Source organism: Apodemus sylvaticus, chromosome 1 (assembly GCF_947179515.1).
Source record: "Apodemus sylvaticus chromosome 1, mApoSyl1.1, whole genome shotgun sequence".
Lineage (NCBI taxonomy): Eukaryota > Metazoa > Chordata > Mammalia > Rodentia > Muridae > Apodemus > Apodemus sylvaticus.
In genome coordinates, this window is record NC_067472.1 from 3,543,583 (window position 1) to 3,569,328 (window position 25,746).

At 41.1% G+C, this 25,746-nt stretch overlaps 1 protein-coding gene across 2 annotated transcripts in view; it reads right to left on the reverse strand.

The window, feature by feature from the left end:
• The window catches only part of Atrnl1 (attractin like 1), a 531,270-nt gene that overhangs the window by 433,462 nt on the left and 72,062 nt on the right, over nucleotides 1-25,746 (reverse strand). For both annotated transcript variants that reach the window (XM_052182687.1, XM_052182678.1), the window contains exons 14-18: nucleotides 20,920-21,052; nucleotides 13,528-13,709; nucleotides 10,552-10,765; nucleotides 8,243-8,431; nucleotides 5,712-5,930 (exon numbers count right to left, since the gene is read on the reverse strand). In XM_052182687.1, coding sequence (XP_052038647.1) covers nucleotides 5,712-5,930; nucleotides 8,243-8,431; nucleotides 10,552-10,765; nucleotides 13,528-13,709; nucleotides 20,920-21,052 — 937 coding nt within the window. The remainder of the gene's footprint in view (nucleotides 1-5,711; nucleotides 5,931-8,242; nucleotides 8,432-10,551; nucleotides 10,766-13,527; nucleotides 13,710-20,919; nucleotides 21,053-25,746) is intronic.

A 25,746-nucleotide genomic window follows, 5' to 3' on the forward strand; every position in this document is an offset into this window, starting at 1 on the left:
GGCTTGGCTGGAGAGTAAGAGAAGAGAAATGTAGGAATGGAGACACGAAGACCCAGTATGGATGAGGCAACAGCTTATCCTCAAAATGAGAAGACAAGACTGAGAGGCCTGCATAGTGCTGGCTAAAGAAACTCCTGTCTCTGAGCCGATGTGCATAATGTAGCTGCTTCTTCACAAAATCTCACCACAACCCTGACAGGAAACAACTAACAACAATCATACCACAGCGCGAACACTGGACTGCCTTAGAATTTACTCTACCCATTTAAATTGACCACGTTTGAACGTGGATTCCCACAGTCTGGGGACACCCCAAATTTTCACAAATTCTTACCAGAAAGCAACACAAATAGCCTCAAAGGCAACCCCAAGCCCTTGTTCCTGTCTGAGATCTCAGGAGCACAGTCTTCACGGTTTGCTGGTCGTCTCAACTCCCCGACCGTCCCAAGGCCTGCTGCCCCTCCAGCCCCTCCCTAGCCTGTAGCTCACAGCTTCCCAAAGCAGCTGCAAAGGCAGCGACCTGGCACATTTACCAACATACCTTCTGGTGTCAGATTTGAAATGTTTCTGCTGAAGCGTCGCAATCCCGGAGGAAATCATTCAGGGGATTAACTACTCTGGCTTACTGTTCATCGTGGTCAGACTGGAGGAAGTAGAGCAACGCACACTGTGGCGATTGGAAGCGAAGGAAGCTCGGACAGGAGCCCACTCTCTGTTTCCCCTCTGTTTCTTCTAGGCACCGGCCTATGTGATGGTATTGCCCAAGCAACTCCGGCCAGGTCTTCTTCCCTCTGGCTAATCCTCTCCAGAACTGTCCTCAGACGCCACGGATGCTATCCTGTCCTGAGACGCCTCTCGTACAAGCAAGTTGTAAATAAGAGTAGACATCCAACTAATTTAAAAGGCAGTCTCCAACAGTAATTTCTTTTGCCTGTACATCTTGACCAGCAGTGTGTGGACTACACACAACTTTATTCCTACCCTAAGGCATGAGACTGCACTGTCTTTTCAAATCCTCATTGTGTTTTCCAGAAAACTCTATTTTGCAGTTGATCAGATGACACTAATTGTGTTTGCCTCCGCCTCACCGCAGGGCATTATTTTTAAAGATTTTCGTTCTCCTTTTCCAGTTTTTGAAATTCCCATTAAGTGCATGCAGAACTTTCCTTTGGCCTGCCCCTGACCCTGTCGACTTCACTTTCTTTATTCATCGCTGGATGCTGGGCCTTTCTCAGCACACATCTCCGCCTACTCTGTCTTGCACATTTAACCCTATGATACACCCACCGGATCTTCAACCCCAGCCACGACATTTCCCTTCTGTAAGTTTCCCTTGACCACTTTTCTAAAACCGCTGTGTTGTTTTCAAATTGTACTTCAAGTTTTAGATTTACAGAATCTTATATTTATAGAGTTTCAATAATATCACAAAGTAATTATATACCAAATGTTAGTATCTTACTGCAAAATTAAGAAATTAACATTGGTTAATTAATAGTATAATACTATTACCTAAATTAGACTTTAGTTGAACTTTACAACTTTGTTACAAATGTCCTTTTTGTTTCTTTACTCTATCACAGCATGCTGATTTTATTAGTATGTGTTAATTATTTATGAGGAGAGCCATTATACATTTTCGTGACACTTTGATCAAACTACCCTCATATTGTTCCCCAGCTAGTGTGCACGAAAGAGAGGAAGAGAATAAGGGGAGGGGAGGGAAAGGAGAGGAGAGGGGAGAGGGAAAGGAAGGGAAGGGGAAGGAGTAGAAGGATGGGAGGGGAGGGAGAAGGAGAGGAGAGTGAGGAGGGGGCGGGGAGGGGAAGGGGAATTATTTTTTTGCCTGGGTTTGATACATTGAAAACTCTTTCAGCTTAGCTCTCTCCTGCCTCCTCCCTTCCTCCCTCTGTCTTTCCCTCCCTGTCTCTCCCTCTCCTCCTTCAGCACTGAAAAATGCTCTAAGCTTATGTTGTGCCCTCCCTGCCCCATCTATAAAAGCAGCCATTATGAAGAAAGCCTTTGACTCTTCCACGGGAGAATGAGGTTTGGAGGTGTATTACTAGGCATGTGCATGAGGTTTAGAGGTGTATGTACAAGCATGTGCATGAGATTTAAAGGTATATATACTTAGCATGTGCATGAGGTTTAGAGGTGTATGTACAAGCATGTGCATGAGGTTTAGAGGTATATGTACTAGGCATGTGCATGAGATTTAAAGGTATATATACTTAGCATGTGCATGAGGTTTAGAGGTGTGTGTACAAGCATGTGCATGAGGTTTAGAAGTGTATGTACTAGGCATGTGCATGATTTAAAGGTATATATACTTAGCATGTGCATGAAGTTTAGAGGTGTGTGTACAAGCATGTTCATGAGGTTTAGAAGTGTATTACTAGGCATGTGCATGAGATTTGAAGGTATATATACTTAGTATGTGCATGAATTTTAGAGGGGTATGTACAAGCATGTTCATGAGGTTTAAAAGTGTAAGTACTAGGCATGTGCATGAGATTTGAAGGTATATATACTTCGCATGTGCATGAGGTTTAGAGGTGTATGTTCAAGCATGTTCATGAGGTTTAGAGGTGTATGTACAAGCATGTTCATGAGGTTTAGAGGTGTATGTACTAGGCATGTGCATGAGATTTGAAGGTATATATACTTAGCATGTGCATGAGGTTTAGAGGTGTATGTACAAGCATGTTCATGAGGTTTAGAGGTGTATGTACTAGGCATGTTCATTGCTCTGGGAGGTCATGATATCTGTGTCCTCTCATCAGACAGGGTTAAGAAATACATGTATTAGGACACATATATGGATTTTGACAAATGTACAGTTCTACACTAGCCCAAGTTCACATCCATGTTTATGTTTACTTCTATGTATAGATTAGAGTATGATGTATGCTTTGAAGCTTGAGTCCAGACTCACTGCCGTCTTCATCTCTTCCTTAGCTTTTAACTTCTCTTAAAGTGAGAACTCTGACTCTTAGTAAACACAACTATTTACATTTTTTCTGAAACACAATGCACATATTGTTATAATTCTTGTCAGAAACAAATGTAGCTTATCAGGATACCAGAGGTTTATGTATAGATTTCTATAGCCTTGCACTATACAGTAGGAACAATTTTTGCAAGGTAATAAAGTCAAAGTCTATGTCTGTGTCTGTGTGTATGTATGTATGAGAGAGAGAGAGAGAGAGAGAGAGAGAGAGAGAGAGAGAGAGAGAGAGAGAGAGAGAGAGAGAGAGAGAACAGTCAGATTCATTTTTGACAATTTGCATTCCATTCTGGAATTCTCTTTAGGCAAATGGCTTTAAATATATATTAAGTTTCACCTTTTGAAGTATATGGGTAGGAATTTTTGTTTTGTTTTTGTTTTACAGTACTAGGCATCGGACCAACAACCTGTAAGGGCTAGGCAGTAATCTACTACTGAGCTACATCCCAAGAACACAATATGGATTTTGACAAACACAGTTATGCACTGCTGACAGACAGACAGACAGACAGACAGAAGACAGATCTATAATACAGCCAGAGTCATACGTATAGATAAATACAGAGTACTTCCACACCTCCTCAAAGTTTATTGATACCTAGTGAAAACCAGTCCTTATCCCCACTCCTGACAAGTGACTAAATGCTCCATCCACACACCTTGATCTGTATTGGATTGTCTTTTTAAAATTATCACAAGCATCTCTTGGGAAGCAAGTTACACTTCAAATGCAGCCATAGCACTCTGTAGTTCGTCCTTCTGACCACTGTTGATGTTGTTAATGTTGTTGTTGATGATGTTGTTGTTGTTGATGATAATGATGTTGTTGTTGTTGTTGCTCTTTTAGTCTTCCCTTGCTCTGTGGTCTCAGGGTGCAGCAAGAGCACCCCATATAAAGCACCCTCTGCATAGCTCTCAACTATTCTGCCTCAGGGCTTTCCCTGGTCCCAAGGATTTGTCAGAATCCTGGATAAGCTCAGAAGTGTGGGACTTTTAATATCCATAAGGCATCAGGAAGAGATGCAGAAGTAGGTAAATGGACAGCCTCGGAGGAACAACTCCCAAGAGCATTTATCATGGCTCCTCCCACATGCCCAGTGCTCTGAGGGCCACACTGCTGTGCTGTAGCCAGCCTGATAACACACAGATTACTGATTTTCTAGCTCTGTTTTTAGGGTCTCTTCATTCCTTCATTTATACCTATTAGAAGCAGCCCTAAATAAAGGGACTTGTCCCTACCTGTTGCCTCCTCTGTGACAGCACACAAGTGTCCTTGCCCCCCACCTCTCACCTCCTCTGTGACATCACTCAGGTGGTCTTGTCCCACCTGTCCCCTCCTCTGTGACATCACACAGGTGGCCTTGTCCCACCTGTCCCCTCCTCTGTAACATCACAAGGTGGCCTTGTCCCACCTGTCCCCTCCTCTGTGACATCACACAGGTGGCCTTGTCCCACCTGTCCCCTCCTCTGACAGCACACAAGTGTCCTTGTCCCCACCTCTCACCTCCTCTGTGACATCACACAAGTGTCCTTGCCCCCACCTCTCACCTCCTCTGTGACATCACACAGGTAGCCTTGTCCCCACCTGTTTCCTCCTCTGTGACATCACACAGGTATCCTTGCTGCCCCTGTCAGCTCCTCTGTGACATCACACAGGTGTCCTTGCCCCACCTGTCTTCTCCTCTGTGACATCACACAGGTGGCCTTACCCCCTGTCTTCTCCTCTGTAACATCACACAAGTGGCCATGACCCCACCTGTGACCTCCTATGTGACATCACACAGGTGGCCATGCCCCCATCTGTCACGTCCTCTGTGACATCACACAGGTGACCTTGCCCACACCTGTCGCCTCCTCTATGACGTCACACAGGTATCCTTGCTCCCATATGTCACCTCTTCTGTGACATCACACAGGTGGTCTTGCCCCCACCTGTCACGTCCTCTGTGACATCACACAGGTGTCCTTGCCCACACCTGTCGCCTCCTCTATGACGTCACACAGGTATCCTTGCTCCCATATGTCACCTCTTCTGTGACATCACACAGGTGGTCTTGCCCCCACCTGTCACGTCCTCTGTGACATCACACAGGTGTCCTTGCTCCCACCTGTCGTCTCTTCTGTCCTAGCCATAACACCTCTCTTCTCCTTCAGGCCTTCAGTGACAATAACATGGCAGCACAGCCTGGCCTTCTAACAGCGAGCCTCAGCCCCTCTTCATTTACTAGTACTCATCTACCACATGACCTCATGAATTTAACTGGTATCAATAAATACTCTCCATGTCAACTCGTATTCTCCATGAGTGCAGTGATCTTTAAGCTAATTATTAACTTCTATGTACCTAGTGACTAAAACATTACATATAGCTTTTAGCACATAGTAGGTGCTTGGCAAACACGTATTGGATACATTTTAAAGGTCAACTCTCTTCCAGAATATACAGGCACAGAATGAGGAATACGGAAATATGCAGAGAGGCCCTGATAAACTTAAAGGTGATCTTTGAGTTTGAATGGCATGAATACCCATGGTGGCATTCGAAATAAGACCCCGTGAACCTGCCATGTGTGTTCAGAACATTGTATCCACACTCTCCGTGGGGTTTCCCGAAAACACGGAAGAGCATGTGAATTCTAGGATATCATAACGATACAAACAGTAACACATCCGTGTATTCACAAAGACATGAAACTCTTGGTACCTGGGCACTGGATAAAAGACCACTCGTAGTTCTTCTCCTTGGGGCAGAGACTGGTGTCAAGAACCACCTCACTGTTGTGCACCCCGGCGAGTTTCACTGGGCCCCGTGAAGACCCCTCGATGCAGTGCCCTCTTCCTGTATTACTGGGGTCACTGCACCAGCCGCACCCAGGCTGCTCCAGGCACTGGCCACAGGTTCTTAATCCAGAACAATTTTGAGCTGCAGGACAGGACAGGAGCATTAAGAACAAAAGTGTAACTTTTATAATCAAGCAGAATTGTATGCTCAGAAAAAATGTGATAAGGAAAAAAAATACTGAAATGTCATCTGTAGTTAATAGGAATACTTTTGCATAAATATCTGAGATATGAGAAACTCATCATACACATAGACATATGAACAAATAAATATGCACGCATGTATACATAGCACATATCATGACAAAAGAGAAGATAAATTCAATGTTAAAAGATAAAACAGAGTGATATCCCTGACACAGAAAAAGACTAAGGCAGTACTTGAAGATTCCCAGATTCCCGAGGATCTTGCCTGGAACGGGACATAGAGGAACAGAGGCAGAGGCCTAGGAAACAGCCAAGACTCAGCAGCACAGGGTTCAAGGATCACAGAGGATTTCATCTGCTGTGAGCTGTTCGAGGGCCAAGAACCTTGGACACTGAGTATGAGCAAATAAGAACCAGCTCAAATTGTAATAAGAAATAAAATATGATATTTACTTGTTTAACTTTATAGACAGGTAATTCATAGGCATAAAGTGTTTTCTAAAGTTACATCTTCCTGGGTTCCTAGAACACATAGCTCTAAATGAGATGTCTCCATCAAATCCCTCACTCAGAGCTCTTCCCCACGTAGAGGAGGCAGAAGGTGGGTAAGAGCCAGAAGAGAACTCGAGACACCAGGCGAACACGGCCCTCTCAAGCATCACAGCAAGGCTTGTATGCGTTGGAGGCAGCAAGCACTGGGTCTACAACGGTCTGCACCAGGTCCTCAGTGTGTATTTTATAGCTTTCGGCTCAGTTCTTTTTATGAAACTCTGAGTGAGGGAATGAACGGGTGTCTGATTCTTGTGCCCCCACTTAGGTCTCTTTCCCTTCTCTTGGGTTGCCTGGTGCAGCCTCAATGCAATGCTTTTTGTTTTATTTTGTTATATTTTATTTTGTCATGTTTGTTTTCTCTTAGAAGCCTATTTTTTTCTAATGAAACAGAAAGAGTGATTCCAGAGGGCAGGGGAGAGGAAGAGAGGAGAGGGGAGGGGAGGGAAGAGGAGGGGAAGGAAAAGGAAGAGAATCTGTAATCAGGATACATTGTATGAGAAAATCATCTTCAGTAAGCAGGGAAGTTACACGTTCCCAGTGCACAGTGGTAAATGTCGATCCCTTTAACAGATACTAAGCAAATGAACACTTCTTACACTGCTGTATCCTTCCTGAGTTCCCTTGATTTGAAGCATTTCCCATATATCTATGATACTGATACTTGCCATAATTGTTGACAGTTACGTTGATTATCTTCAAAACTGTATGGGTTTACTTTGAAGCCAATGAGAAATAATAAAAACTATCAAACCTCACAGAGGTACAGTTATGTTGCTGCGATATTCAAATTACTGACTGTCATGTGACATAGGACTAAAGGTGTCACACCCAAGACAGTTCACAGTGGCTGACAGAGTTACAGTCTTTCAGTTTGTTTATGTGGTAGATTACAGTGTATATGTACACATGCAGGGTCCACACAGGTCTGTACCAGGTCCTTTGCGTATATATTATTATGACTTCCAGTTTGGAGTTTTTATGGGATTCCTGGGTATGTGAGTAGTGGGTCTCTAGTTCCTGTACTTCCTCTTACACTTTTTTCCTTCTGCCTGTTTGGCCAATTCCAAGATGCCAGGTTTTATTATATCATATCATACCATATCAATCATATTATTTTTATTATCCCTTAGATGTTTGTTTGTTTTCTAATGAGAGAAAAAAAGAAGGTAGATCAAGATGGGAGTGGAGGTGGGGAAGAACTGGGAAAAGCAGAGGAGAAACTAATCAGGATGTGTTATGTAAGAAAATAAATTATTTTCAATGAAAGAATTAAAACAGAAGAGCCCCATGGGTTCGGGTATGTGAATGCTTGGTTCCCAGTTAGAATTCTGAAAGCCTCACTCCCCCCATCTGGGAAGGATTAGGCGGTGTGTCCCCTTTGAGATTTCAGAAGGCCCCACCAGGCCCAGTATTTCTTTTTCTCCTGTCTCCACCCTTCAGCCCATGTCACTAAGTGTTTGTGAATACAAATTAAGCTCTCCATACCCGGCCTGTCTACCTGCCACCGAGATCCTGGACGTGGCAACTATGGACTACCCCTGTGAAACTGTAAGCAAGTCCCCAGTTGGATGTTTCCCTTAATAATTTTTTAAGGAGGTTAGGAGGACATTTGAGACCAAGACCTCTCTACAGCAACATCTTTTCTCACTGTTTTAAACTCCCTCGAGCACTGTCTGTCTGTCCGTCTGTACTTACGGGAGCAGGTGGCCGTCTGCCACTCCAGGCACTGTCCGTACGGAAAGGAGATGATGTAAGCGTTGGAGTCCACGCAGCGCTTGGTGCTGCCGCACCACATGCACTCCATGCCGTTGCTCGTGCAGTTGGAGCAGGAGGTCCTCAGGGAGCACGGCTTCTTGCATGGCCTCGCATTCTGATTCGGGCTTACTGGAACGGGGGATAAGGGCAATCATCTCATGTGGTAACTTTGGGGTTTTTTATTAATTAATCTCTATTTCTTAACTACGCGTATGGGTGTTTTGCATCACGCATGTATGCCACCGCAGGCATGCCTGGTGTCTGCAGGGGCCGGAAGGAGAGGACGGCGTCAGATCTGAAACTGATGTAGAAGACAGTTCTGCGCTGCCATGTGGGTTCTGAGAACCAAATCCAGGTGCCCTGGACGAGCAGACAGCGAGCGCTCTTATCCACTCAAGCATCTCCACAGGCCCCTGGTAACTTCACTTGAACACAATCTATTGGGTTTTTTCTGTCTTACTATTCACCAAAAACAAAGTTTCCATTGGGCGGACTGAAGCATTATTGTGTGAAGTAAATTATTTTAAAAGCTGTACTTATTTGGCACTGGTTTTGAAAATCTATAATTCCTTTCACTTTGTTAATTCTTTCTAAAGTGTAAGATTATGGTTCTGACAATTGCAAACAGTCCTGCAATATAAGCCTTCCTCTTTCTGTCACCTCACACTGTGAGGCAGCACCACAGACCTTCCTAGTCACAAGTTTTTCCATAAGCGTTCCACATCTTATTTAAGTAAATATCCTGTGGCTGTGTCTTTGGTGTGTGTGTTTAGCATTAACAAGGGAAAATAATATAACTTACTATAAAATTATATAAAAATATACAGAGTTTATTGTATACATTAGGGTGAGGATCATTTTCAACCATGAAACAACAGAGAGAAAGTGGCAACCGTGGACAAGGAAGTGGAAAATTTGGAGCCTGCACTGCCTGTGGGGACGAGAACTGGTGTTGGCTGTGGGAAGGTGAGTTAAAACATCAAACTATTAAACCTAGAGTGTGATAGAATGTGATAATCAACTGCACTCAGACTGTGTGGCGGAAGATGGCAGCCAAGGCACCACCATTCTCAATAGCCAAAGGGTGAGGACAGCTGTGTGCTCCGCTTTAACAGCAACCTCGCTCTGACCAGGAGCCCAATCGCCCCCCAGAGTATGAACGGACACAAAACGTGACCTATAGACACAGCAGGCTTTCTTTCGCCTGGAACAAGAGAAGTGATCGCTCATGGACTAACTCTGGGGGTTTATGCTAAGGGAATAAGGAAAGCACACAGGTAAGAAAGCTGTGTGACTGAACAGCACGAGGTACAAAGTCTCCCAAATCAGAGCAATACCACGATGGCGCTTTCCTGGGCTCAGGAAAGAAAGAATGAGAAATGTTTGGTTTAAAAAATATTCCGTTCTAATTTTGCTAAACAAACTAAGAGTAGTGTTACAGAAAGAGTAGTGATGGCTGCAGTCAGGGGACTCAGAATTGTGCATTCACAAGAGGTAAAAACAGCAAAGTCTCACACAGTGTACAGAACAGCAAGGCAAAATACAATCAAAAAGACTTTAAAGGTTCCTTTCCATTTAATGAAGTCCATTTCAAAAGAAATAGCAAAAGTATTCATTTTCAGAAAACTGAAACAGTGCAGCTATAAGATTAAAAAAATGTTCAGTCTTTAAAGATAAATCTTTCCTTCAAAAGATACTTGATAAAAGCAAAAGACTAACAAATTAGGAGGCTATTGCTACACTGTAACCATAACCACCTGTCCATAGTAACATCATAACAATCAAGGAAAAAAGATTATACAAAGGATACAGCGTGCTGGAGAAATGGCTGAACAGTTAAGAGTACTTTCTCCTGCTGAAAACTAGGGTTTGGTTCCCAGAATGCACACAGAGGTTCATAAGCATCTATAAGTCCAGAAGGGACCGGGCTCTCTCTTAATCTTTACAGGTATCGGGTATGCATAGTACACATAGATATGCAATACTTATGCACACAGTATAAAAGAATTAAATTCTTAAAATTTTTGTAAAAAAATGAGTAAGACATTATATAAAAATAAGCTTTTACCATTACAAATTAGTACTAAGATCAGTTAAAAAAAAACAGCTGGGGTGTATGGATTAAAAACTAATATCAGGGGATCAATATATTATGAAAGGATAAAATAAGTTGCTGCAGTTTACAAAGCAGGGTTGGTCACCAGGCTAAAACATACCCGTAAGGAGAGGCTGGCAGCTTGACAACTTACCGACAGGCTTTTCACACACGAGTCCGTCCGCCATGGACGTGCAAGGGTTTGCTTTCAACCCTGCCACCGCAGCCCTTTCTAAGTAGGCACAGAATCCAGAGTCATTCGGCTCACCGGGAAGCCACTGCAGGCTCGTGTTTGTGAAAGGAGACATGTCCTCCCAGCCCCAGTAGGATATGTTGATCTTGCGTAGGCCTACCCATGGTGACACGTTCTGAAACAGTAGGATACAGGGCGTGTACAGGGGTCAAAAGCAAAACTACTGCCATGATATTGGCTAACCAGTACTTTATTGTCGTTAAATATTATATTTGAAAAGACATAAAGTTGCCTTTCTGGACACTTTTACTTCCTATAATAATTTCTGTGCCACCTGGAGGATGACCCAGACTACAACACTGTTCTGTCAGCACTGAGTGATTCGAGCTTAACTATAAAGTTGGATGACTTTTTTAGTCCTTCCACATTTTGGGTGTTGTTTTTGGTATTGGTTTTCTCTCCTATAAAATGAGTTTATAGAATGCCTTTAACCCCAGCATTCAGCAGGCAGAGGCAGAGGCAGGCTGGCCACCACAGAGTTTCAGGGTAGCCAGTGCTACACAGTAAAATCCTATCACTCATACATACATACATTCATACACACACACATACATACATACATACATTCATACACACATACACACACACACACACACACACACACAACCAAACTAAAGGGGAATGTCAACCTTCAACCTACATCTGCTGCTACAGCTAATACTATCAGGTATATGGTTTAATCAGTTATAGATTTAAGAACCTATAGATAAATCTAGTATTTGTACTATGCAAAAACAGAAACCAAAATTAACAAATCTATATAGATTCTGAATGAAGCTGTCATAACAAGGATTCGCCACTGCTATGCATAAACTCTCATACAATTTTAGGAAAACTGATATTCTCGGTCCCATAAGCAAGAACAAGGAATAGACAAGGTCTGGCTGCCATGTTAAAAATCCAATAACCACAAGTAGACAAAAGCCACATGACTATTCTAAATAGTCTCACTGATCATTCAAACCCAGCCCAAAAAAAATCAAAATCAATTCTGATTGTATACAATTTATCATAATTATTATTTAAAGGCAAAAATATATTCTAAACCAAGTCCGAATGTTCAATTAGATTACAGACATCTCCTTTTTAACATGTAATAATGTATCTTCTAAATCACTAAGCTACTTAATAGCCACTACGATAGAAAACTGTTTCAAAGCATAATTCTTTTTAATTATTTTATACATAATATCAGAATGGGGAAAAATGTTGCTATATCTCAGTGGACAAGATAAAGCATTTATCATGGTATTCATGCTGTTCAAATGGTCCTAGGGAGATTAAGTTCATAGACCTTTAAATGTAAGTGTGTAAATGTAAGGGGTTTCACATGTAAATACTCAACGGATATTCCTTAGATAATATTAAAATATCTTATGACTTTTCACATTGACAATAAATATCATATTGCCAAAGTAATATAGTACAGACAGCAGTTAATCAATAAAATTGATAAACAAAAGCCTCAGAGAAGAATAGTTATTTTACACTATCTGGTGTAATGCTGAGACAGAGGTATGGTTAACCGGTGTTTCTGATCACAAAATCATACATGTTAAGTATGTCATTGTATGTATCGTGTATTTTACACATTTATTCTGAGATATTAAAAAGCTGCCTCTTTAAAAGTCATACTTCATAACATTAGTCATATACTCAATCCAGTCCAGAAATCTCGAGACTAACGATGTACTTAAGTCACAGCAACTCTCCCTGTGCTCCCTCGCCGTCTATGGCAAGGAAAAGCCATTTAAAATGAAATATTACTCCCTAACTCATCATGATAAGAATCTGAAAGAAAAGGAAGAGAAACAAAAATGAAGCCCGTGATAAAACATTTAAAGTAACTATTACTCAGTAAATGAGCCAGACAGGCCGCTGAAACAAAAGATAAATTACTATATTATGAAAATTTACTGCCGCACACCATAAATCATTGTAACATTTCATTAGCCATTTCCGATAAGTAAATGATCATTTGACCCAAGATATCTTTTTAAAGTGCATGAGTTTGTTGATCTTCATTGGCCACAGAAGGGTTATCTTAAGCCTGCACAACGGCAATGACTCGGGATATAATTCACTTCACACAGAGATATGCACAATGAAGTGTCACCTTCAGGAAGTTCCCACTGTGGACTCCTGCAAGAAGTTGTTTCTCGTGAAACAGAACATGGTTTATACGATGTGACTCAGCCAATTGCCACCCGCTTCTCATGGGCAACAATAGCAGCCCATAGAAATGAGCAGTTACAAGAATTCTTAGAATATAGAACTCAAGTGACAAGACTCATGGTTACTTTGTAACAGCCAAAAATAACTCATGCAAAACACACAACAGCTGACAGAGCCTTAATGACAAACTCTACTGTTTTTGAAGCAGGAAAAACGTGGGTCTGCAGATCAAGAGCTTTAGGTGTGATAGAATACCAATAGCGCTGATTTTCTCGTGCTGAGTGGTAACTGTCAAGAGCACACATGCAGACAAGAAGCCCTTAGAGTCACAAAAAGTAACATCTCATCTGTATGCTCCATATGTTTACAATTTACATTTAGTTTAACAAAAGAAAAATCTATTACATATTGGTAAAGTATAAAAGTCAAAAGGTCTCCCTACCAGTGACCACACAGCCTTTACACTGAAAGCTTCTAAATTAGACAAACACTGTCTGTCTGACAACAGAGCCTCCTCCATCTCTGTGTTCTCACACATGGTAGGCTATCAAGTACACTAACAGTTTTTCATACATGTGTAATAACTAAATATTTTTACATCCTTCAGAGAAACATTTACTTTAAAAGACTAAAACAATGAATCATTTCTGCAGGTGATGGCTCATCATGTATGCCCATTGTGTGCAGAGTCCCGGGGCTCACCTGCTGTGTGAACTTCTGTAATTCATCCAACACGAACTCCACCTCCTTGGATGTGGTCAGGGAGGCAAGATTTCCACTGAGATTATAGCAATAAAGCTTGGCGTTGTCATAGCTTTCTCGGCTGGAATTGATGCGAAGACAAGAGTCCCCAACATGGTTCCAGCCTTCTCCACAAAGGTGAGCTAGGAAACAGAAAAGTAATGCATCTTACTTCTACATTATAAAAAAAAAAAAAGTATATTTCTCTTTCTACTACTTCGAAATTATACATATGGCCACTGTGTTCATTTAAATTTGTTAAGTAGAAGTTTTTACATTTTCTCAACATGCCAAACAAGGGTTAAGACATAGTTTGGTGAAGAGTAACAAGATCCCAATCTTTTGCTAAAATTGTTATTTATTTTTTTGTTTCGTTGAAATGGTCTCACTACTAAGCCCTGGTGCTCAGTAGAACTCACAGTGTACACCAGGCTGGTCTTGAACTCACAGATATCTACCTGCCTCTGTCTCCCTAGTTCACTAGAGACGTGCACTACCATACCTGACCTTTACTGTGTTCTTAAACTACTTAAGCTCTGGTTCTCCAACACCTGTTACCTGCATCAGCTCCAAAGACTCCCACACTGTCTAGTCATCAGCACATGACCTCTCAAAAATAAAATCAGGACCGTGTTTGTCCTAATTACATTACATAAGATCACTTTATTACTGAAAACAATTTTTAAGTTTATACTTTTGTCCACATTCTTTCCTCCCACAAGTCCTTCCACATCCTCTCTTCCTCTCTACTTACCCAACCCAAATCCTTTCTCAAAAAAACAAACAAAACAAAACAAAAATCCAACATAACAAACATTCTAAAACCAAGAAAACAAAACAACCACCCAAAGGGGGGGGAACCACCAAATTATAACCAACACACATGCGCGCGCGCGTGCGCGCGCATACACACACACACACACACACACACACACACACTGGTCGACTACTTCTGAACTGAGGTCTCTTCCAGAGAGGTGATATACCCAATGTCACTCCATTGAAGAAAGCTGATCTTTCCTCTCCTAGCAAGTATAAATGACAGTTCAGTTGTTAACCTTTACCCTAGTGGCAAGGTTTTCATTCATTCGTTCCTTTTGTAATATTAAAAAATAAAATATAAAAGAAAATAAAAACTATCACATCAAAGTTGGACAAGTCAAACAAGCAGAAGGAAAAGAGCCCAAGAGCAGGCAGAAGAAACAGAGACCCACTCAACCACAAACTTGGGAATGTCACAAAACACTACACTGGAAAACACAATGTGAGTGCGGAAGACCTAAGACCAGATTGCTTTAAAGAAGGCAAGTTGAGCTTGGTGTGCCCGGCTGATAACTCCAGCGTTCAGAAGCAGAGACAGGGCATATGTTCAAGGCCAACCTGAGTGAGGTCTATGACAGGATTAGCTCATAGTAAGACTCTACCAAAAATGGAAATGAGAAGGAGGGTAAGGGAGATGGGGAGGGAGATGGGGAGGAGGAGGAAGAGGAAGAAGAGCAGGAAGAGCAGGAAGAAAACAAATGAGTTCCTCATAAAGAATCAAGAACCAAGCCTGTAATGGTGGTGCACACCTGTAATGCAAACCTGTGATGGTGGTGCAAACCTGTGATGGTGGTGCACACCTGTAATCCCAGCACTCTGGGAGGCAGAGGCAGGCAGATTTCTGAGTTCGAGGCCAGCCTGGTCTACAGAGTGAGTTACAGGACAGCCAGGGCTATAGAGAAAAAACCAAATCAAAAAAACAAAAACAAAAACAAAAACAAACAAACAAAAAAAGAATCAAGAACCACTGTCCCCTGCACAGTACAGCAGCGGATTAGAATTTGGTATCTGTAGGCCTCAAGCAGGAACCATTTGAATTACAGAGTTATGGTAACTGTTCCTCCTCGCTCCCTCATCTCTCTCCTATGCCTCATCTCCATCCTGTAGCTCATGCATACATCATGAACTTCATTATTACTTAGCTCAATGTATACATCATGAACCTCATGATATTTTTTAATTGGAAAAAAATTCAACCAATATATTGTGAGCACTGCTTCTCCTTCCACTGATTACTCCCAGAGTCTACACACAGGAGACTGTCTCCTGCCACCTGTCACCATGCACTTTTCTGCTGTTGTGGACTCAAATTCTCTAGGACCATAAGACAGAATGAATCCTTTCTCCCTAAGGGTCTCTGCTAAGGGTCATGATATCACAGCAACATAAGTGACTAATGCAGGTCTCTTTGCTTAGGAAAAATTTCACATGGCCCTAGGTGTACAAAGATAGAATGCAGGTATATAATGAAATGTTTACTGATAATAAATCAAATTTTATTCTTAAAATATTTTGATATATAATTTTACTGTTTATCAAAGGCAAAAGCAAATATTCCTACTAATGAGTCAGGAATTTGGTTATTTTTACATAAAGAATTAAATCATGACTGAATATTTGATAATTTCAGTGTTTTCCACAGTTCACACCTTTCGATCTTACACTCATCCTTGCTGAGCACACCACTTCTCCTACTTGTGTAGTATAAAATGGCAGAAGTATACTCAAGAGCAATTCAAAAATTGTTATAAACTCTGCTCTAATTTCAAAGTTCAGCTAAAGTCTCTTATGAAGTCAGCAACTAAAGTAGTAACTTTCAAGTAAAGCATTCAAACACAAGATAATACAAAGAAAGGCTAATTTAAAACTCACACGCTGAGAAATTATAATGGCTAATTATTAAAATGCTGTAATTAAATTGTTGTCTCGGTAAGAACCGGAAACTTTGTACAAGAAAATCAGAACATAGTAAACCTCAGAAGGTCAACGAGCTTGGGAGGGCTGGAGAAGCTGGCAGCAGATGGGGCTCCTCTTCTTACAGACAGGACAATTTTTGGGTCAAAAGTTGTGTGGATGGGTTGGTGTCCTTATCCCTCTACTGAGGGTCCTCCCTAGGTATAGGAAGTGAACACTTTAAGTTCCACATCCCCACCGCTAGGAATCTCAGCTAAAGTTGCTCCCACAGACTCGTGGGAGCATCCCCCATCCCAGGTCAAGAAATGCAGAGAAGATGGAGCAGAGACTGAGGGAATGGACAACTAATAAACAGCCCAACTTGAGACCCATCCACGGGCAAGCACCAACCCGACACTATCAATGATGCTCTGTTATGCTTGCAGACAGGAGCATCACATACTGTGCTCTGAGAGGCTCCACCCAGCAGCTGACTGAAACAGATGCAGACCCACAGCCAAACACTAGATGGAGCTCGGGAGTCCTATGGAAGAGTCTGGGTGCGGGGGAAGGATCTAGGAACAGGGAGAGGAAAAGAACTCCACAGGAAGACCAACAGAGTCAACTAATCTGGACCCCTGGGGAAGCCCTGAGACTGAACCACTAACCAATAAGCATGCACAAGCCAGACATAGACCCCACACACATATGTAGCAGACGTGCAGTTCATTCTCCATGTGGGTCCCAACAACTGAAGTCATGCTGTCCCTAAATCGGTTGCCTGTCTGGATCCCATTCCCCTAACTGGGCTGCCTAGGCTGGCCTCAGTGGGAGAGGATGCACCTAGCCCTGGAGAGGCTTGATGTACCTGGGTGGAAGGAAACCCAGGGGGAGACTCCACCCTCTCAGTAGAGAAGGGGAGGGGACATGGGGAGGACTGTGTGCAGGGGTGATGTGGGAGTAGTGATCAGGATATAAAGTGAATAAATAAAGAATTTATTTATTCTTTAATGGTGGGTATGAAAGCCTCATCTCAATATACACTCAGGCAATTATGTGGCAGATAAGATTGGGGACCACATACAGTACACCCCTCAAGGGACAGATATAGCAACAAAATTATATTGGCCAGAGTTATCTCTGCCCTACACAGAGGCTTATATTGATGACCAAAGAACAGTGTGGATAAATACTATTACTACTACTACTAATAATAATAATAATAGAATTATTAGGATCTCCTTTTCTTTGAAAAGTTACCTCTATAGGGCTGGGGCTACTGTGGTATTGTATGACCAAGGAACAAAAGAATACCAACATTGAAGATATAAGTAAATTCTATAAATGTATAAATGCTGTATTGTGGCAGAATTGAATAATAGGTGCAGCAGCTTTGGCCTAAGATTTCTCTTGGGTCTTTTATGACAATTAGCACTCCGGCCATTAAAAGCTGACAATACACTGCTTGGGACATGGCAGTCTGTGCAGGCTGGCTGGGAGATTTTCTTTCTGTCTGGTGCCTTTGAAACCATAAGAGCTACTAGTCTAGGAATAATAAGCTGTCATGCTTTGGAAAAATATGTCTCTAGATTCTCAAAAGTTAAATATGGTGTTGATGAGGGAAAATGTCTGTAAAAGATAACTCTGTCTGTCACTGTTTATCAAAGATGACTAAACTTATGACTGAGAGGAAGTTAAAGCACGTGTCTGAGGACAGAAATGAAACGATCTCTGTTCTGGAACAACATGAAGCTACCCCTGCTGACCGAGTTCTGTATAAAGAAGAACTCTGACTGACAGTCAGCCAGGCTGCAAGATCCCACTTATCACCGTATCTGACTCACTCCTCCTTTGACGACTCCTTTTCTCCTCTGTGGGACCTGGCCATCCCGGGGCTGGCCCCTGACATGTCTACTGTCTCCACCTCTGTTTAATATAACACTGAAGTCTTAGCTAGAGCAGCAAAGCAAGCAAGCGACAGAGTGCAGACTGCGAAAGAAGTATCCCTTCGAGCAGGTGATGTCATCTTATATGTAAGAGCCTAAAGCCACTTAGTCAAAACTCTTATGAGCTGAGAAATGGGTTCAGCAAAGTGGCTATAAAAATCAATGTACAATTATCAGTTGTCCTGCTATATGCCAATGACAGACTGAAAAATCAAAGAAACACAACAGTGAAGACAACAATTAATAAATGGACCTCATGAAACTGAAACCCTTCTATACAGCAAAGGAAAAGGATATCACCACTCAAATGATAAAACAGATTACAAAGGGGAAATCTAATTATATGTTTGCCAAAGGATTAGTACCTGGAATACAGAAACAACTCAAAATAAACAGCAAGAAAACGAACCGTTACGAACCAGAGCCTCGAACTAACAAATTCAGAAAAGATGAAATGCAAACATTGAGAACAAGATTTCCTCTCAGTCCAGTCAGAACAATTGCTGGTATGTGCATGTATGTGGGGAAGGGGGAGAACTGAGAGGGTCACCATGGAAATCAGTGTAGCGGCTCCTCGAAAGGCTAGAAGGATCTACCCAATGATGCAGCCGTACCAGCCTTGCCCCAATGTCCAGTCAGTAGAAACAGCCGACATGCTCACCAACCAATGAAGGGGCAATGAAAACGTGTATATTTACACTGTGGAATGATATTCGGCCATTAAGAAAAGCAAAAGTCTCAACTTGATGTTGTCGGGAGCTGGAAACAATCCTTTGGAGTGAGGTGGGTCAGCTCAAGCATTGCCTGTTTCCCTCCTTTGTGGATGGATCTACCTCAGTCTTTAGATTTTAGGGTGTGTTTCTTCTGGCAGTCCCATAGAGGGCGGTAATGACTAAGGAGCCATGAGGAACAGGAGGCATATTATAAAGGGTTTAGACATAGAATACCCTGTTTACTAAAGGATACATAGTTTATACATAGGATACCCTGTTTACTAAAGGATACATATAAGGGGTTTATACATTATAAGGGGTTTATACATAGGATACCCTGTTCAATAAAGGTTGTAACTTTTTACTTTGCATAACAACTCATTGGAATGTTGTTGCTTCTGACTTTAGGATAATAGAAGTTGGTGAAGAATTTAGGAGTATACTGAAAATTGCTTCTAGTTTAACAGTGGATCCAACTAATGTCTATATTTGTAGCCTATATGTTTATGTGCGTCCTTCATTGTGTGTCCTTATATCATCACGCAAAGTCTTCTGCCTAGTTCTGGCTTAAACTTTAGTCTACCAGCTGGTCCTTTGTTCCATTTTCTATAGGTGGTTACCACCTTTAACCACTGTCTCTCGAGCTGTCGACTCTCATTTCTGAAACCAAATATTTTTGTTATGTGTTATTTTTTTGTTCTTATTTGTAAAATAAAATGTTCAAAATTAAAGGTGTCTTTTGAAAGAATTTGTCCCCAAGTCTCAATACAAACAGATAAGGTTATATTCTTGTCCATCCTATATAGATATAATCATGCATATATTGTCAAGGAGATATTTTTATATGAGTTCACCTTATCAACAGTATTCCTAACAGCATTCCTTTCAGTGCCTATGTTGCATTTCCTAGTGAGAACAAACTGTATGTGACATGCTCAGTCATTCCCTCAGTGATATTCAAGTGCGTTCATTCTCTTCCTGCCCTCCACAATGTTCTTAAATGCTGTTTAAGGCCTTGCTTGGCTTCCTGCATAGTAGCTCCCCCAGGGGTGTGCTTTCAATTCTATCAGTCAAATATCAAGCAAAGTGACACTTCTCTCTCCTGTCTTATAACACCAAATTTAATAGAATCCTGTCTCATTTGCTATTTTAATGTATATATCTGATATCAAGTTGAACAAAATTTTATTGATGGAAAAAATAAAGGGTTTAAAGAGAACAATGGAATGGGAAGGGTTTAACGTATGGAAGAGTCTGCAGTAGATAGAGGGACTATGGAGAGGGATAGATAGTGTGAAAAACCTTCAAAAAAGGCCAAATGGAAATCTACTACCAGAGAAGCTTACACACACACACACACACACACACACACACACACAATGCAAAATGGATCTATCCTATAAGAGGAGAAACAAAGGCCCTACTGTGTACCAGAAGATAACAATAAAAAGCCGAGTGTCAGAAATGGTTACTTTTTTTGAGTTGTTGTCCAACGAGGTTCCAAAGACCCCAGGACCCACTGTCCATCCTTGTGCTGCAGAACAACAGCAAGACCCTACTGCTGAAGATACCACATTCTCCAGTCAGACAAATCCTGAGGAACTCATTCCTCTGGCTAACTTTCCTCACTCACAGGTCTAGGATGTGCTGTACACACAAGAGGAAAGTCATCACCAATTATACAGCTATGAATCTGAGTTACAAGGACCCACCAGTAGGTGTCACAAACATCACATCGTAACCAATCACTTCCTCGATGGACCTGTGTCCTGGCCCTGCAAGAGGAAACCCACACATGGCACCATTACTGGCCCAAGAACAAGTCATGGGCCCTAGACAAGTCTAGAGAGGAGAAGCTGCTACTGTTATCTTGCTAAATGGACACTTACTGATCCAACTCTGAATGTATTTTGTTATGCCCATAGATACAATAACATTAGTCTGTAAAGTCCGCATGTATCAAATCATGAAATAGTTACCTGGCAAAGCCTGACATTCTTGCTGCCGTTGATCCCACTGGCAATTCAAGTTTAATGAACAGCTTTTACAGCTTGTAAGTTTGTTACAAATCTGCTCATTTCTTATATGACATTTAGTGTAGTTTCTGACAGACTAAAAAAGTGAAAGACAAAACAGGTTATTTTTCAACAGCTGAACAACAAGGATTGTTAAGACATCACAAAGTTTACCCAATCCTATCAAATCATAATTTCTCTTAATTATTCCATCATTCATTGAATTAAATTTAGCTTGAATTTACTGTCCTGCATAGTAAACTGCAATGTGACTTAGCAGGTAAGCAGTAGACAAGGACGAGAACGTGCGTTAACAGATATTGCCCAAGGCAACCAGAGAAATCAAGCTTATCAATCAGAGGATGCTAATGATAAGACCATGTTTGCGGACCACACTGTGACCAGATAGACTGTTTCTGATCCTGTCACTTGGATTCATGTTACTATTCTCACAGGCTGGTTGTTTGGCTTTTATAGCTTTTGTGGGACTCGGGGCAATAAGGGAGTTCTTAGTCTCTAACAGTTCAGGGTGCTATCCAACTCATGAGTTGTATTTTGTTGTTGTTGGTTTGGTTTGGTTTTTTGGTTTTTTGGTTTTGTTTTTTTTCTTAAATTCTGAGTTTTGTTCCTCTACATTTTTTTTTCATTTAAGATGGTAAACTATTGTTCTGAGAACTGTAGTAAGTTCCTAAAATCAGAGACTACTGAGAAAATTAAGTAATTTGAAATTTGAAACTAATGAAAACTTCTTAGTGAATCTGAAAACAAATCTCTAAGCGAAGGCATGAATTCATTCTTACTAATGACATGAGATGATTCTAGTCCCAATAAAGCTATCATGATAGATGATGAAGTTGAAATTAGTAAAATAGTTTCAAATCTATTACAATATGAAAAGAAAAATTATTGTCAGAATACTTCAAGCTAATATTTGATGTCTCTGTGATATTATTCCTTCATGGAGGCTACACAGAAAACTGAAATGTTACATTTTTTTCAATCTTACTACATCATAAAACCATATTTCAACTAATTCTGGCAATGAAAAGTTACCAGCTGAGGATCAATAAAGAAAAGGCTGTATAGTCACCCTTGTGTCATATCTTACATACGCTGAGGATGGACTGACTACTTCACAGAAAATTACCACTCTCTATGATTAAAAACTACACCATAAATACAGACCTTCACACTGGGGCTTGAGACATTCAGAGACTAATGCCTATATCAGAAAAATCCTGAAAAGAACTTAATTATATATTTTGAGCAACACACCAAACCTGTTAGTGTCTATAAAGAGAATTGCTTATATCTGACTTTCTTCTATAGATTAGGTCAATTCTAATTTTCAGTCACTAAGGCTAAAATTTAAAATTAATAAACAACTATCTCATATTATCTATATAAAAATAGATTTTATAATAGATAAAAATTTTCAGATACTTTAACAACCATCCACTAATATTTACTGATAAAATATTATGCTCCCTTTATAAAATGCACTACAAGCAGGCGAGATGGTTCAGAAAGCCAAATGACCTGAGCTCAATCCCCAGAATATATGGAGAGGAAGGAAAGAGCACATTCTGCACACTGCCCCCTGACCTACACGCATGGCCTGTACACACGCACACATTCTAGTTAAGGTTTCTATGCCTTTGATAAAACACCATGGCCAAGAGCAACTTGAAAAAGGAGGGGTTTATTTCAGCTTACACATCCCCATCACAGCCCACATGGAAGGAAGTCAGGGCAGGAACCTGGAGGCAGGAACTGAAGCAGAGACCGTGGAGAAGCACTGCTTACTTCCCTGCTCCTCATAGCTGATGCTACCTGTTATCTTATGGTGCCCCAGAACAACCATCCCCATGGTGGCTATACCCATAGTGAGCTGAACCTTCCTACACCAGTCACCAATCAGGAAAATACACTACAGGCTTTCCCACAATCCAGTCAGGTGGGGACATTTCCTCATTTTAGGTTCCCTCTTCCAAAATGATGCCAGCTTGTGTTAACACAAAACTAGCCGGCACAAGTAAATAAGTATGTAGTCACTTCCAAGACAAAAGGGTTAATTTCTTTGACTGTGTGTGTGTGTGTGTGTGTATGCACGCGCGCGCATATGTGTGTATGTAATGCATATGTTTGGTCAGGGGACAAGCCCGGGTCCTGCCCTTGCCGTCCACCTGGTTTGAGGCAGAGTCTCCTTGTTGTTCAGGGTTATACACAGCAAAGCTGTCGGCCGTGCATGCTTCAGGGAAATCTCCTGCCTCATGTCCACTCTAACCCTCGAAGCACTACGATTAAAGGTGCATGCCATCTTGCTGACTTTGCATAAGTTCTTGGGATTCAGTGGAGGTCCTCACACATACTCACTAAGCCATCTCCTGAGCCAAATACTAATTTCTCTAGAGAATATCACATTTACCACATGATAACAGATGAAATGTACCGACATATAATGTTTAACTTGTTCATCCTGAAAAAAAAAAAAAACCTCAGACGCATTTTCATAAATTTCAACTGTGAGTTACTCGACCACCACATCTCCCTAGGGAACAGGTAAACTAGCTCAATGTTGGTTTTTCTTACTCAAAGTATTTTTTTCATATAGCGCATAAATTCTAGCATTATTCTATATGACTGTTAGAGTAGAATTTAAAGCACTTGCCAACCAACCAAAAGGAAATAAATTTGCTTTACTTATTGAATCCGTAAATCTATGAAAATAACAAGAGAAAGACTGAACATGTTGGAGTGAGGGGGGAAAAGGCAGCTTCGTGCAAACCCTTAGAACAGCAGTCCGTCACAGCCCGCAGCTGGTACAGCTACAGCCCCCCATCAGCAGCAGCTCCCTCCCTGACGAGAGTAACAAACGAGAGAAAATTCTATTTTAATCACACACAGCACCCAGGAACCAATGGTGGAATACAGCAGAACACTGCTCTGAATTACACTGGCACTGTTCACCTGATGGGCCAGAGGCACATTAGTAACCAGGCAATGAGGAGTAACCGCAACTGTTCCAACCCTTGATCTATTTAGTCATGAATTCAGAATGTAAATCCACGAAAAGCAAACAGATTTCTGACCCATTAGAGCACAGATATGCAACTTGCAATAAATATGGCTGAATAATGAAACAGGGTATCACTGCACATAATCCGACTGAATTCCCGTGGAACTTTTAAGTGTCCGTTAGCATTCAGCTTGGCTTAATCGCCAGACATTCGGATGAAACTGCCTAAAAAGTGCATTATGGCAGGGTTGTAAATAATGGGTCAGCACCATCTGCTCGCTCCTGCAATGGCATCCAAGTCATTCCTGGCTAATACACTGTCAAAAGTAAAATGAAAGCAAAAGGACAAAGTTTTAAGATGAACACTTCAGAGTAATTTATATAACTTAATTTTTCAGATGCAAGTATAATTACCAAAACAAACATATGCACAGATTTGAGCATCTATGGACTGTCTGTATCCCCAAAATTCACATACTGGTGACAAGTCCCCAAGGTGAGAATATGGGAGAGGACACTGAGGTGTATGTAATTCAATCTCAGTGGTGGAGACTTCATGTGCAGAAGCCTGCCCTGTAACCAAATCCCATGAGAAGAAATGGTGTGCGAACCAGAACTTGGGTCTTCTGAGCTGTCATTGATCACAACTTGAGATTCCCTAGTCTTGGAAACTTTGGGAAATGAATCCTCATTTCTTATAAATCATACAGTTTATGTTGCAACTAGAGCAGATTAAAATAATGTTTAAACAAGAACTAATTCAAAGTTATCAAAGGGTTAAAATAAAATTTTCTTGAAATTTTTAAGAAGTAGTTTTCTACAGGTTGATTATGTGATAACTAATTGGATGTGTCAGTTTGGCTAGGACATAGTCTGGCATGTCTGTGAAGATGTCCATTTGAGAGTAGCATTTCCATGAGCTGACTGACATGCATCCCCCAATGTGGACGGACAATGTCCTGTTGTCCACGGACAGACGCACAACACAAACTCTTGGGAGAGTAAGGATCGCTGTCTGACTCCCTGTGCTTGGCTAGGGCTCACCTGAGTGGTGCTAGCAGCTCTAGGCCACCATACTTCTGGAATCTTATCACACTTTCTTGTGTGTTCAGTTTACAGGTGACAGACATATCAAGGAGACTTTTCAAATCACATGAACAAGTCCTTAAAACCGTGTGAGTGTGTCCCTTTAAAGAACATTAACCATAACACAAGACCTTTACGTTGTGCCTTAGTTTACTTAATTTTTATTTCCAATAAAATAATTACACTTCTCTGAGTAGCACATATCTAAAAGTATAACTCGAAATTTCAAAAAATTCTATACTATAAACATACTATAAACAATAGTAAAACTCAAACCTTTAGTATATCTTAAATTTGATTCATATAACTGAAAATTATATACTAACAAAATATTATAAGGGCAAATGGTTCAATGTACTGAGCCAATAACTAAATTCTCCTCCATGTTTTACTATTTTGTAAGACTCCAACAACATTAATATGCTCAAATATCATTGGTGGTTAAAGAAATTTTTAATATGCTGTAGATAAATGTTCACTCTTTCAAACCATAAATACTAATTTTAAATTTTTTCAATAATTTTGGTTTGTCTAAAGCAATAGTCCAACGATACTGATATTTTATGTCAGAAAATCATTGGTTGTAGAAAGTCTGTAGTTTGTGGAAGGCTGCGATGTGTACTGGCAGTTACAGGAAGGCTGTTCCGTGTACTGTAAGTGTAAGGAGCTCAGCCTCTGCATACTAA